A 13,112-nucleotide genomic window follows, 5' to 3' on the forward strand; every position below is an offset into this window, starting at 1 on the left:
TAGTTACTTTGGTCCATCCTGATTTCTGTGGCACCTTTGTAAGAAGGATATCTCTTAGTGTTTCCTGCAACACTGGTATTATTTTTACAAACTCCCTTAGGTTCTGTTTTTCTGGGAATATATTGATATTTCCTTCATATCTGATGGATAGTTTTGCTGAGTACAGTATTCTTGGTTGATAGTTGTGTTATTTGAGTGTTTGATATATGTCCTTCCACTGTCTTCTTGCTCTCATGGTTTCTACTGAGAAATCGGCATTTTATCTTATCTGCTCTCCTTTATAGGTTACTCTTTGTTTCTCCCTTGCTGCTTTTAGAATTCTCTCCTTATTTTTTATTTTGGCAAATTTGACTATGATATGTCTTGGTGTTTTTTCCTTTGGGGTCTATTGTATATGGTGTTTGCTCAGCTTCTTGAATATATATTCTCTCATTCTTTATTATGCCTCAAAAGTTTTCTTCTGGTAATTCTTCCACAACTTTTTTGGTGCCTTTACTTGCTTCTTCCTGTTCTGAGATTTAGATGATGCACATGCTATTTCTCTTAATGGTGTCCTGCATTATTCTTAGTTTTTTAAAATTTTTTTTTTCCTTTTTGATTGTGCTTTTTGCTCTAGCAGATCATTGGTGACAATTCTATCTTCTATTTCACTGGTTCTGTGTTCCATTTCTTCAACTCTTCTCATGTGTCTTTTCATCATGTTGACAGCATCTGAAACATTGGACCTCATATTTTGGACCATGATTTCTTGTTTTTCCATTGCCACTAATGCCTCATTTGTTTTATCTACATTGTTTTGGGTTGTTTTTTAAAGCTTCTCCTGGTTTTTGCTTGCAGTGTCTTGTAATTTTTCAAGTTTGTCTTTCACCCATTGAAAATATCCAATCATTGTTCTTTTAAATTCTATGTCAGAAAGCTCCATCAGACTTTCTGGCTTCAGGAAATCCACCTGTGTCACCCTTTGGGCGTGACATCTTGCTTTGCTCTTTTGTATGTTGTGGAATAGCCTGCTTCTTTCATGACATTTATAGGTTCTTGATATGAAGACAATGCTCTAGAAATCAGTGGGACAGCTACCCCACCTTTGTTTCTCTTTGAACTTCTTACTCAAGGTAGGGTTCAGTTCAGAGCCTGTGAGAGCAGCCTCTTATAGCTAAGTCCTAATCTCTTGTTTTTGTATGATGACATAAAATTTTTTTCATCTCCTTTTACTTTTTCTCTATTTTTCAAACACTTTTGAATAACATGTGAATTCCTTTTGTAATTGAAAATACTTAATTAAAAAGAATAATATTTTGGCTCTTCCGAGTCTGAAATCTTGATTCTTTCTCAGAGTATATAGGAATCTTTGGATAATTCGCATCTCTCCAGCAAGGCCTGTCTGGTGGGACCCCCCTGCTTCTTCTCCTTTCATTTTTAGCCCATAACATTTAACTTCTAAAAAAGCTGTTTAGTTTCTCTCTTTGGCCTAGGTGTCATCACTCTCAAGAGAGTTTCCAATGGCAATATAATTTATAATTAAAAATTGTTATAATTTTGTCATTGTTTATAATAGTATTTAAAAATGTACACCAGAGATTTGTACACCAATGTTCACAGCAGTGCTGCTATCCACTAATCCAAGAACATGGAAATAATCCAAATATCCAAGCACAATCGAATGGATTGAGAAATTATGGTACATTCAGTTGATGGATTACAATGCAGCATGTAGGAAGATTGATTTTGAAAAGTACTACCTAACTTGGGAGGATCTGAAAAGCATTATGGTAAGTGAACTAACTCAGTCATATAAGGACAAATACTGTATAAGATCATTATTGAAGAAATAGAAAGATGACTAGTAAAATGTGTTGATGACCCAAAGAGGAGAGGGTAGGAACAGAGGGGTGAGGATGTGCATGGAGTAATCATAGGGTCACACAATTTGACGGTTAGAGGGAGGGTTGGGTAAAGGAAATGGGAAAGATCCAGTGTGAACGCCAATCCAGTATAAAACAAACATTTATTTTTTTAAAGGTCTTACGATTGTTGTTACTCTTTGGAACTGACCCATACACAGTTGACCCTCCAGAGAGTTTCAGAGGTAGGACATCACATGAGCTGAGACTGCCCATCTTTCTCCCATGGAACAGTTAGTGGATCTGAACCTCATGTGTTTGGGTTGACTGCACTATTCCTTTTCACTAAGCTACCTGACCTCCCTTAAGATTTCTGTAGGTGTTTTGAAATATATTACAAAAACGTAAGAAGGCCCCTGGTGATACACGTTATTAAGCACTCAGCTGCTAGCCAAAAGAGAATTGCAACCCATTAACTATTCCACTAAAGATGTGGCAGTCTGTATTCTTATAGTTTGTATATTTGAAAACCCTATGGGACATTTTTATTAGTCCTTACAGGATCACTGTGAGTTCGAACCCACAGAGTCATAGTACGTTTTAACATGATCGTCTTTCGTCCTTGTTGTTGTTATGTGCCATCGAGTCGTTTGCGACTCATAGCGACCCTGTGTACAACAGCCCTAAACCCTGCTCTATCCTGTGCCAATCGCATTGCCTCCGACACACCCATCCCGATTACCCCAGTCACTGAATCAATCCACCTCATAGAGGGTCTTCCCCTCCTGCGCTGTCCCTCTACTCTATCCAGAATGATGTCCCTCTCGAAAGACCTGTCTCTTTGGCAGTAGGAAACACATAGACTATTATGGAGATTGATTTTGGAATTTAGATGCACTCTTATTGATTGTGCTTGGACATACATGTTCATATCCTTGAAGATGTATCATGGGGGTGTTGCAACCTAGAAGACACAAATTTGACTAACAAGTTATAAGTACATGAGTCCAAAAATTATGGAAAAGTAAAATAAAAGATTCTTTCATTGTTTTACAAACCCTCCCCCAGGTCCCCTCCACCATGTAGCCCTCGCTCTAGTCTCCTGTGATGACAGAAATACCTAGTTATATATCTCTTTTAAACCGTTTTCTCCCTCCTCTGTTTCAGTGCAGTATACATTATTGAACCCATCTTACTCAGTCTCTCCCCAACCCCAAGGACAGTCCCATTCTACAACAGTGGCATCATGTAATATTTGTCCTTTTGTGACTGGGATATTTCACTCAGCATAATGTTCTCCAGAGTCAACCATTTTGAATAATATTGCATGAGTTCCTTGTTTTTTAATGCAGCATAGTATTCCATTGTGCGAATATACCACAGCTTCTCTAGCCATTCGTTTGTTGATGGGCACTTAGGTTGTTTCCAACTCCTTGCTATTGTGAACAAAGCTGCAATAAACATGGGTGTGCATATATCTGCTTGGATGTCAGCTATGGTCTCTATGTGTTTCCTACTGAGAAGATCTTCACCCTGAAACCCACAGCGTCCCTTTTCAGCAGGAAGTAGCTAAGAGAATACGCCATCCCCTTTTCCTTATGACTCAGGGTGAAGTCTCTCTCAGGGAGGAGTGATAGGGAATGGCAAAGGACACACTGTCAAAGAAGATTAATCAGAACTGGCTTTGACAAGCACTGTGGCATTTGGACAAGAACAAACTGGGAGGAGGGTAGAGAGAATAGTGCAACAATGAATGAATGGAAACCCAAAATCTCTATAAATGTTTATGAAAATTAATAAAATATAGAAAAAAAAAAGAAAGACCTGTCTCTCCTTACAACATGTCCAAAGTATGTCAGACGAATCTCCAAAATCCTTGCCTCCAAGCAGTAGCCTGGTTTAACCCTCTCTAGAATGAATCTGTTTGTTTTCTTGGCAGTCCATGGTACATTCAATACTCTTCTCCAGTACCACAGCTCAAAGGCGTCAATTCTCCTTCTATCTTCCCTAGTCATTGTCCAACTCTCTGATGCATAACAAGCGATTGCAAATACCATGGCCTTTATCAGGCGGACCTTAGTCTCCAGAGAGACACCGTTGCTCTTGAGTCCTTTAGAGAGGTCCCTAACAGCAGACTTTCCCATCGCAATACGTGTTTTTTATTTCCTGGCTGCTGGTATATAGTAGGCTCTCAATACTTGTTGTTGTATAACTGAAGGGGAAATAGTTTTGTACTCATCTCTTTATAAATTTATCATCATTTAGCTAAATACAAACCTTGAAGATGTTGCCTGAAAGGGAACTTTAATTCTCAAACTTTAGTTTACATAATGTAATAGTGCACCTTTCTTTGTTGTTTTTTTTTTTTTTTTTTTTAATGCTCTAGCTCTGTGACAGGTCTCATTTTGGGGTCCCGCCTCTACTGGCAAACACGAGAACTACACTTCCCAGTATTTTGGAGGCCTCGCGTTGACTCCACTTCCCAGAGGCTTTAGCAACCTTAGCTCATTAGCAAGTCCCTGCCCCGCCCCTCCTGAACCCGCCTGGGGTGCGGATCCTGTGTCGCCCAGCTGGCGGTCTCTGAGCTCCGGGATCTGCCCTGGCATCACCCGTGAGTCCCTGAGCCAAGGGTTTCCCCGTGGCCGGGCCGGGAGATTCCGAGGCCTCTTGTCTGCCGAGCGCAGCCGGAGGAAGGCGTCGCCCCGAGAAGAGGTGAGCTGGGATGCAGGAGGAAAGACCGGACCCTCTGGTGGAGGTGACTCCAGGATTGAAGTGTCTCTGGAGCTGCATCCCGAAGTCAGGCCTGTGGCTGGGTTATGGAAGACCCGGGAGGGGCGGATCCTGCAGCTGTCTTGGGGTTCATGAGGCCTTTGTGGTCGGGGCAGACGAGGGCCCGCGCACTTGAGTCCCCTGCTAGTCTCCCAGCAGAGACAGCCTCTGAATACTTCAGTTTGGGCACTCCTTTTGCCTCAAGCCCCAGTCCCACTCCTCCTTGGCTTATTTACTGAGAGTTACCCACCACGTCCCTGCAGGCATTTCAGTTTGCTACTGTCCTTCACTTCGGTGAAAATAAAAAAAAGTAGCCCCTCCCCTTTCCATCATCATAACTGCGTAGCCGATAAAATTGTCTACTTTGTGGGAGAGGTGCATTGCTTGGGTCTCACAATGCCAGAGCCACGACTAAAACAGAAGTCTTTTGCTGTCTGTGTTGTTTCCTCAAGAGTGTTGCTTCCTCTTCGTTATCTGAAGGCTATTCTGGTCACCTATTCCTTGACTGGAGAGGAAGGAATTGGATGGGAAAGAACTTGAAAGAAAGTTGTCAGTTGCCAAGTAGTGCGTAGTGGATTTGGTTGGAATCTGGTTGCTACCCTTCAGTTTGCTTATTTATTGAATGCGGTTATGTGCCACTGGCTCATCGCTGACCCTCCAGTGAGTTTTCAGAGGCAGTAAATCGCACGAGAAGAAATTATTTACCCTTCTTCGTTAAGCCACCGGTGGATCAGAACAGCGTTCCTTTGGGATTGCTGTGCAGTGTTTTACCACTAGGCCACCAGTAAAGACTACTTAAAGTAAAGTAGGGTCTGGCATGTTCCTGCTACTACTGAGAGAATCTATTGTCCTTTTCTGACTTTGCTCTCTGAACCGAGAGCTTGGGAAGAATAGGGACCCAGGTGGGCCAAGGGGACCATAGCCTTCTCTCTGATTCTGTAGCTCCTGACTCCTTCTCACTTCCTAGTCTGAAGGGGTATGGAGTTAATCTCAATTGATGTGAGGATTTCAGAGCTGTTGATTCTAAGAGGTAGAAAGCAGAAGGGGCTTCTTTCTGTCTCTGTTTTTCTTCTTTCAGATCCACCTTCTCGAGACACCACCAATCCTCAGGGGAAGATCTCAGAAAGAGGATATGGTTCCTGGACAGAGGGAAGCAAGGGCTCAGGTGAGTTCATTTCTTCAATTTCCATGGATGGATGCTTTCCCTGCCCTCTTCTTAAACACTGATGCTGCTGCTGTTGTTATGTGCCATCAAGTAGGAATTGACTGACAGCAGACCCTCTAGCTGGTTTTCAGAGGCTATAAATCACATAGGAGGATATTGCCCACCTTTTTCTTACAGAGTAGCTGGTGGATTTGAACTATATGTGTGCCTTTGGGTGAGTAGCACAATTCCTAGCCTCTAGACCACCAGAGCTCTCTAAAGTTCTGTATCTTGTTATACTTTCTCTAAGATTAGGATCCAAGCCTTTTACCTCTAAGAATTGGTCTACTCTGGTGGCCAGTAAATTCTGAAAGCAGTACCTACCTACCTCTCATCCATTTTAATGTTGCTTTCTTTCATTTTTTTCCTAAAAATGAACAAAACCAGTATCTATCCATTGTGTGATTACTAATTTAGCATTTAAGATGACATTTATTTTATATCCCTGGGGACAAATTAAAGATGCATACTTGCATAAGTTCCTTTCTGGTCCTACCTCCTTCACTAGCTATGTCTTCTTCCATTAGCAAAAATGCTTTTCTTTCTTTTTTTCTCCCTCTGTCTAATTGATATCTTTCCCAGACTTCTCCAACTCATAATTCTTGGTTTTGTTCTCCCTCTTTACTTTGTGTATTATAATCACTACTTTTACCACTCAAAAACGGTTCTTAACTTGCCATATTCAGTGTTTCTATATCATGAGAATCAGGGAGGAGTCCCAGTCAGGATAGCCATGGGAGAGTCATATTGGAAAGGATGCATTTTGGAGTGGTTTTTGACTTCATGGACAGAGGGAAGATTCCTCAGGAGGTCACAGGAATGGTGGGGTATAACTTATGTATAGACTGTGTAACCAGTAGTTAGAAAGTGGGATTTTCATTCTAAAAGGCCTAGTTTTAGCTCATGTCCTCTGCTGCCTCTTGTGGGCCTTGTGAAGATAACTTTAATTTTTGTATATCTGTTTTCTCAATTATAAGAGACGAATAATAGCTGCCTCAGCTGCCTTATGCTTCTGCAACAAGACTATCAAAAGTGGATGGCTTTTACAAAGAACTATTTATTTGATCGCAGTATAGGGGGCTTAAAGTCGGAATTCAGGATGCCAGCTCTAGAAGAAGGTGCTAGTGGACTGTCTTTGTCTCTTGAGCTTTTGCTGTTTTTTTTTACAACCTTGATGTGGCCTGGCATTTATCTAAGGTGTGCCTGATAAATTCCATGGTCTTTGCAATCACTTGCTATGCATCAGAGAGCTGGACAATGACTAGGAATGATAGAAGGTTGGAGAAGAGTATTGCATATACCATGGACTGCTAAGAAAATGAACATGGCCAGCAGGATCATCTCATATGTGGTTGGTATAGGGCTAATGTTCTACATTCACCCCACTAATGTCATATTCAGGAGACCCTGTTCCCTTGCTGCTGGGATCAGATATAGAAGTAGGATTTACCAGGTGCTACAAGGTGCCTGTCATGTACAAAAGAACTACGGTGTGCTCAGAACAGGGGGAAATCTTCCCTGATAAAGAGAAGCAACTGGGAAAGAATGAAAAAAACCTAGTTCCTAGCTTCCTTATAGACTGTTCTAGTTCCAAGGCCTTTACTTAAGTGACCTGGATGTGAAGTACAGAAGCTGTGCAGCAGATACTTCACAACATCATGGCTCCACCCTTTGAGAGCTAAGTGACCCTTGCTCCACCCTTTTGGAACAAAGTAGCCCTGTTTCTGTGCTCCTTACAAGTTCTCCTCATCTCTGACCTACTCTAGGGATGATTCTTTTCTGAGAAAACAACAGATGTAGTTCCTTTGGTTTGTTTCCTGGCTGTAGACTTTCAAGAGACAGACAACTTTCTTTCCTTTCCTTCTACCTCTATCCCCTTCTAAGTTAAGAGTTTTCTTCTGCAGTGATAATTGCTTAAATCCACCAGTCACTGGCTTCAATCTCGTTAATAAAAAATTGTGTAGCCACTCTTTGGTGAAAATTCTAAAACATGTGTCCTTTAGGTTCTGTTTTCATTTGAGAAGTTAATTTTTAAGTCCATCTTTTTGATCTTGCATTTTACAATAAACAGTAAATAGAGACCAAACTGCCTCTTAAAGATTTTGCTTAGATAGCTTCTCAGCCAAGTTCATCACTTTTAAGTTCAACTTTCTATAACACATTTGAAGGCAATTGTGAAAAGTTCTTTCCCACTGCATAAAATGATTGCCTTCCTCTGTTATCTAATCACTTGTACATAATTTTCTTTAAAAACCTCACTAGAAGAATATTTGATATCCAAATTCCTAGCAACATTTTCTTGCTGGTAATCATATTTTCTAGTGTGTTTAAGACTTTCTTAAAGTTATCCCTTCTAGTCCCTCAAAAGAAATGCCTTTGATGTTATATTTCTACCAATAGTTATCTAGATTCCAGGTGATAGAATCTTCTATGCAACACCTATTGTTGTTAGGTGCCCACAGGTACTTTTTGACTCATTACAATCCTGTTCACAAATGAATGAAACACCACCTGATCCTGCGCTACACACACAGTCAGTGTAGTGTTTGAGCCTATTGTTGCAGCCAGTGTGTCCATCCATCTTGTTTTGGGGTCTCCCTTTTTTTCAGTAACCCTCTACTTTAACAAGCATGATTTCTTTCTCTGAAATTGGCCCCTCCTGATAGTATGTCCAAACTGTGTAAGACACAGTCTTGCTATCCTCATTTTTAAGGGGCATTCTGGCTACAGTTCTTCCAAGACAGATTTGTTTGTTCTTTTGGCAGCCCAAATGTTCACTATTCTTTGCCAACATGGCAGTCCAAAGGCATCTTCTTCAATCTTCTGTAACTTTCAAGTATGAGATGATTGAAAATACCATGACTTCAGCCAGGCACACATCTTCCAAGTGACAACCTTGCGCTTTAAAGAAATCCTTGACAGCAAATCTTGATTTCTTGGCTGCTGCTTTCTTTTGAAACTTCATGTAAATTTATATAAAGATTATTTTTAGTGTGATCTCTATGGGTTGTAGGCAACTCAATCGATGACCCCTAAAAATAACAGCATAACAGAAATACTACAAGTGATGACTGAGAAAAAGTGTATTTTCTCACAGTTTAGATCAGAAGGTTTTTTTTTTTGTTTCTTTAGCTCTGGGGAACTGTCTGGTGCCTTGACATTTTGTTACTTGATTCCTTCATGATCTTCATGTAGTATGGCATTTCTATTCCCCTATCTCATATGCTTATTAAATGTTTTTTTGTCCTACCTTATACTAATATTGTCTCACTGGTATAATAAAACATATTTTCAAATTGGATTATAACCAATAGGTATACAACTACAGGTATAGTTGTTATTGTTGTTACGTGCCATCAAGTAGACTATGATTCATTGTCACCCTGTGAACGACAGATAGGAACCCTGCCCTATCTTGTGTCAATCTCATGCTCTCTGTCATGCTCAGGCCCATTGTGGTAGTTACTATGTCAATGTATGTCGTGGAAGATCGTTTTCTTTTTTTTCTGACCAACCTGATGTCTCTCTCCTAGTAATTGTTCCTTCTTTTTTTATTATTAAATTTTATTAGTTTTAATGAACATTTACAGAGATTTTGGGTTTTCATTCCTTCATTGTTGCACTGTTTTCTCCACCCTCCTCCCCAGTTCGTTCTTCTTCCCCCACCCCCGAATGTCTGTTTTAATTGTCCAGTTGCCACAGTGCTTGTCAAAGCCAGTTCTGCTTAATCTCCTTTGTCAGTGTGTCTCTTGCCATTCCCTGTGAAATGGAGTTTGGTATTTGTTCTTGAGATTTTTTTTAGATTAATAAAAGTTTATAAAGAACTTGGATTTCCATTCAAGTGAAATGAAGTTTTACCATTCTTGCATCTAAGGAGCACTCTGGTTGCATTTCTTTATATACAGATTTGTTCTTTGTCAGTCTTTTCACCAACACTACATTTCAAAAGTATTGATTTTTTCATAGTCTTCCTTATGCATTGTCTGACTTTCAAATGCAGATGAAGCAATTGAAAAACCATGGCATGGATGAGTTTCACCTTATTTTTTTAAACTGACATCCTTGTTCTTTAGCACTGGAGGGGCATTTGATAGCATTTCCCTGCAATGTAACATGTCTTTTGATTTCTTAACTGCTACTACCATGAGTATTGATCAAGGATCCAAGTAAAATAAAATCACTGGCAACTTCATACTTTTCTCTGTCTATCATGATTTTGCTTATTGTTCCACTGGAACAATAAGAATTTTTGTTCTTTTGATGTTGAGATGTAACCCATATTGACAACTGTAATCTTTGCTCTTATGCAGTCAGTGCTTCAAGCCTCTTTACTTTCTTTAGGCAAGGTTGTGTTATCTGCATAACATCGGTTATCCTCCAATCTTGACGCCACATTCTTCTTCATATAGTCCTATTTCTAGAATGATTTGTTCAGACTACAGATTGAATGGGTATGGAGAAAGGATACAACCCTGATATACATCTTCCCTGATTTTAAACTAGTCCATGTTCATTTTTTAGGTTTGAACAACCACTTCTTGATCAAAGAAGTCAAGGAATGAATAATTCGTGCATGTTAGTCATTCAGATACTGTGCCTCATCAGAACACAGGACAGATGCAGCCTACATGTTACTCAGGCTCTTCTCTAATGTGATGTTGTCCATGAAATGAAGGTCCACGTGGGTCCATGAAATGAAGAATTGTTTAATCTGAGGCTACAGTAAGGGTCTTATGTTACATATTTGGATTGCTCTTATTTGAAGCCATTTTAATACATTCCTATAGATCCAAATTCTACAAACTCTCTTATAAATGTACAGAAATTATGTTAATCATAGAGTTCAGGTCTTTTGTGCAAAGCTTACTCTGAGTCATATTTGACTCAACAACACTTAACCACTGCTAAATGAGACTAGTACTGTTATATCTGGAGGAACATTTTTCCACTTTGCACATCACTGTCAATGTGAGATAACCTGGGTTTGCTATGATGCTAAACCTTGTGCCATGGGGATATCAAATACCAGAATGATTTCCCATTGTGGACAGTGTTTGGTGGAGCTCCCAGTTGTAAAATAGGTTGGGAAGCAGGAGTGGCATCCACTTCATAAACTACATGCCTCTGGAAATTCTATGAACTTGGAGAAACAATGATAGGTATAGAAAGGCATTAGGTCTTTTGTTAACAGAGTCGCTATGAGTTGACCTTGACTCGATGGCAATCAACAACAACAACAACATTGAGCCAAATTATGTTGTTGGCCAGAATTTTCTTGTTCCTTGCATATGACTAAATCACTAATAAAAGTCTCCGTAATTGCATCTGCTGTCCATATATCAGTACTGTGTGGACTTATATATAAACATCAATGGTGAGAATCCTAAGACCAGAGAAGCCATACAAAGTGTTGTGTTAAAAATCAGAAAACTTTTTTGATAGTCTTGTCTTAGCCACTTATAAAATAAATGACCTAAGGTCTTGACTACCCTAGTCATGTATCTTTTATCTGTGTAATGAGGATTGAACTAAGACATGGCACATACAAACTTTTATTTTCAAGTAATTGAATAATTATTCTATGCATTTTTCTTATCTGTTAATTAAATTGTCAGTTCTTTGAGGACCAGGATTATTTCTTGTATTTATTTTCCCATATGCTAAAAAATCATCTTTCCTATAAATATATTATGAATTCTTTGTAAAGATTACAGAGATTTAAAAATATATAAAAAGAAGAAAGTAAAATAATTCTTAATATATAATCAAGAAAGTAAAACCTTTGGAGATAATTACTGTTATTTCTTTGGTATGCATCTGTTGTAATAATTTTCTATGCACAAATATATACTTACTTCTATTTTGCATACATGAGGACAAATTCCAAATACCACTTCCAAGTTTTAGAGGAGCATCACACTGAGTTGTTGTCAATTTGCAGTGGCCCAGTAGGACAGAGTAGAACTGTCCCATATGGTATCCAAGGCTGTAATCTTTCTTCAATAGAGTGGCTGGTGGGTTTGAATGGCTGACTCTGGTCAGCAGAGCACTTAATCGTTGTGCCAACAGAACTAACTCATCACACATTTCTGTTACTGTTGTGTGCTGTCGAATCAGAACTGACCCATAGCTAATCCTCCAGCAGGTTTTCAGACACAGTAAATTTCATGGGAGAAGATTGTCATCCTTCTCCCATGGAGCAGCTGGTGGATTCGAACTACATGCCTTTGGGATTGCAGTGCAGTTTCTTACCATTAGGTCTCCAGAGCTCTTTTAATCATTACACACTATTTGATTATGTAGCTTTGTCAGTAACCGTAAACTCCATGACAGTGGATTTGATTTGATTTGGAACATAACCTTTTAATCTGAATCATGCATTATTTTACGTGAGCTATTTTAAAAATTTTATTAATTTTAATGAATATTTACAGATATTTTGGATTTCCATTTATTCACTGTTGTATTTTTCTCCCTGTCCACCCCTCCCCCCAGTTTGCTCTTCTCTTTGAAAAGTAAAAGAAAAATTCCTTCATTGGTAAACAATCCACCTCCATACCCACCCTGAGTACACTCCACTATGCAACCTTCATTTTGGACTCTTGTCATAACCATAATACCCAATCATATATCACTTTTAAACTATTCTCTCCTTCATCTGTTTCAATGCAATATACACAATTTATCCATTTTTTTAACCCTATGAGATAGGTACTGTGAGACAGACAGTTTTGCCAGAATGAACCTGGATATCTATATGAGTTGGAATCTTTGCTTTACCACTAACTAGCTATTTGACTTTTGTTGTTAGCTGTGGCTTTAGTAGATTTCCTTTTCTCATGATGACTTTATTTTCTTATGTGTGAGATAAAGAGTATTAGTAACTTCTTCATAGGGTTATTATGAGATTGTATAAATATTATATTGAAAATTAATGTAAAGATGAATATAATATAAATATATAAATTTAATTATATGAAATTTATTGAATATAGAAAGTATTCAATAAAACTATTTTAATTTTCATTATTACTAGCCTTAAATTCAGACAATGTATAAATTTCTTAGCCAAGTCTCCACTAGTCATTATTTAGGTTATTTAATTTTTTCTTACAAATACGACAATAAAGATTTTTGTATCTGCATTTGTGTGCACTATTAAAATATAAATATTGTAGCTGGTAGATTAGCTCAGAAGACAAGAAGGGATAGGATAGAGGGATGAATAGAATGAAAAAGCACAGATAGGAAAGAGTGTTATTACAGTGAGGGTGCTGTGATTAATGCTGTGGAATTTA

The 13,112-nt window shown here is 38.8% G+C and overlaps 1 protein-coding gene and 1 pseudogene across 1 annotated transcript in view; one reads left to right on the forward strand and one right to left on the reverse strand.

Annotated features, from left to right (window-relative positions):
- The window catches only part of LOC102874929, a 49,211-nt pseudogene extending 44,580 nt beyond the window's left edge, over window positions 1-4,631 (reverse strand).
- Window positions 4,632-5,742: 1,111 nt separating this feature from the next.
- The window catches only part of ZNF354A (zinc finger protein 354A), a 33,353-nt gene continuing 25,983 nt past the window's right edge, over window positions 5,743-13,112 (forward strand). The window contains exon 1 of the mRNA XM_006898137.1: window positions 5,743-5,775. Coding sequence (XP_006898199.1) covers window positions 5,743-5,775 — 33 coding nt within the window. The remainder of the gene's footprint in view (window positions 5,776-13,112) is intronic.

Source organism: Elephantulus edwardii, unplaced genomic scaffold, assembly GCF_000299155.1.
Source record: "Elephantulus edwardii isolate Elephantulus edwardi_28Jun2011 unplaced genomic scaffold, EleEdw1.0 scaffold00221, whole genome shotgun sequence".
Lineage (NCBI taxonomy): Eukaryota > Metazoa > Chordata > Mammalia > Macroscelidea > Macroscelididae > Elephantulus > Elephantulus edwardii.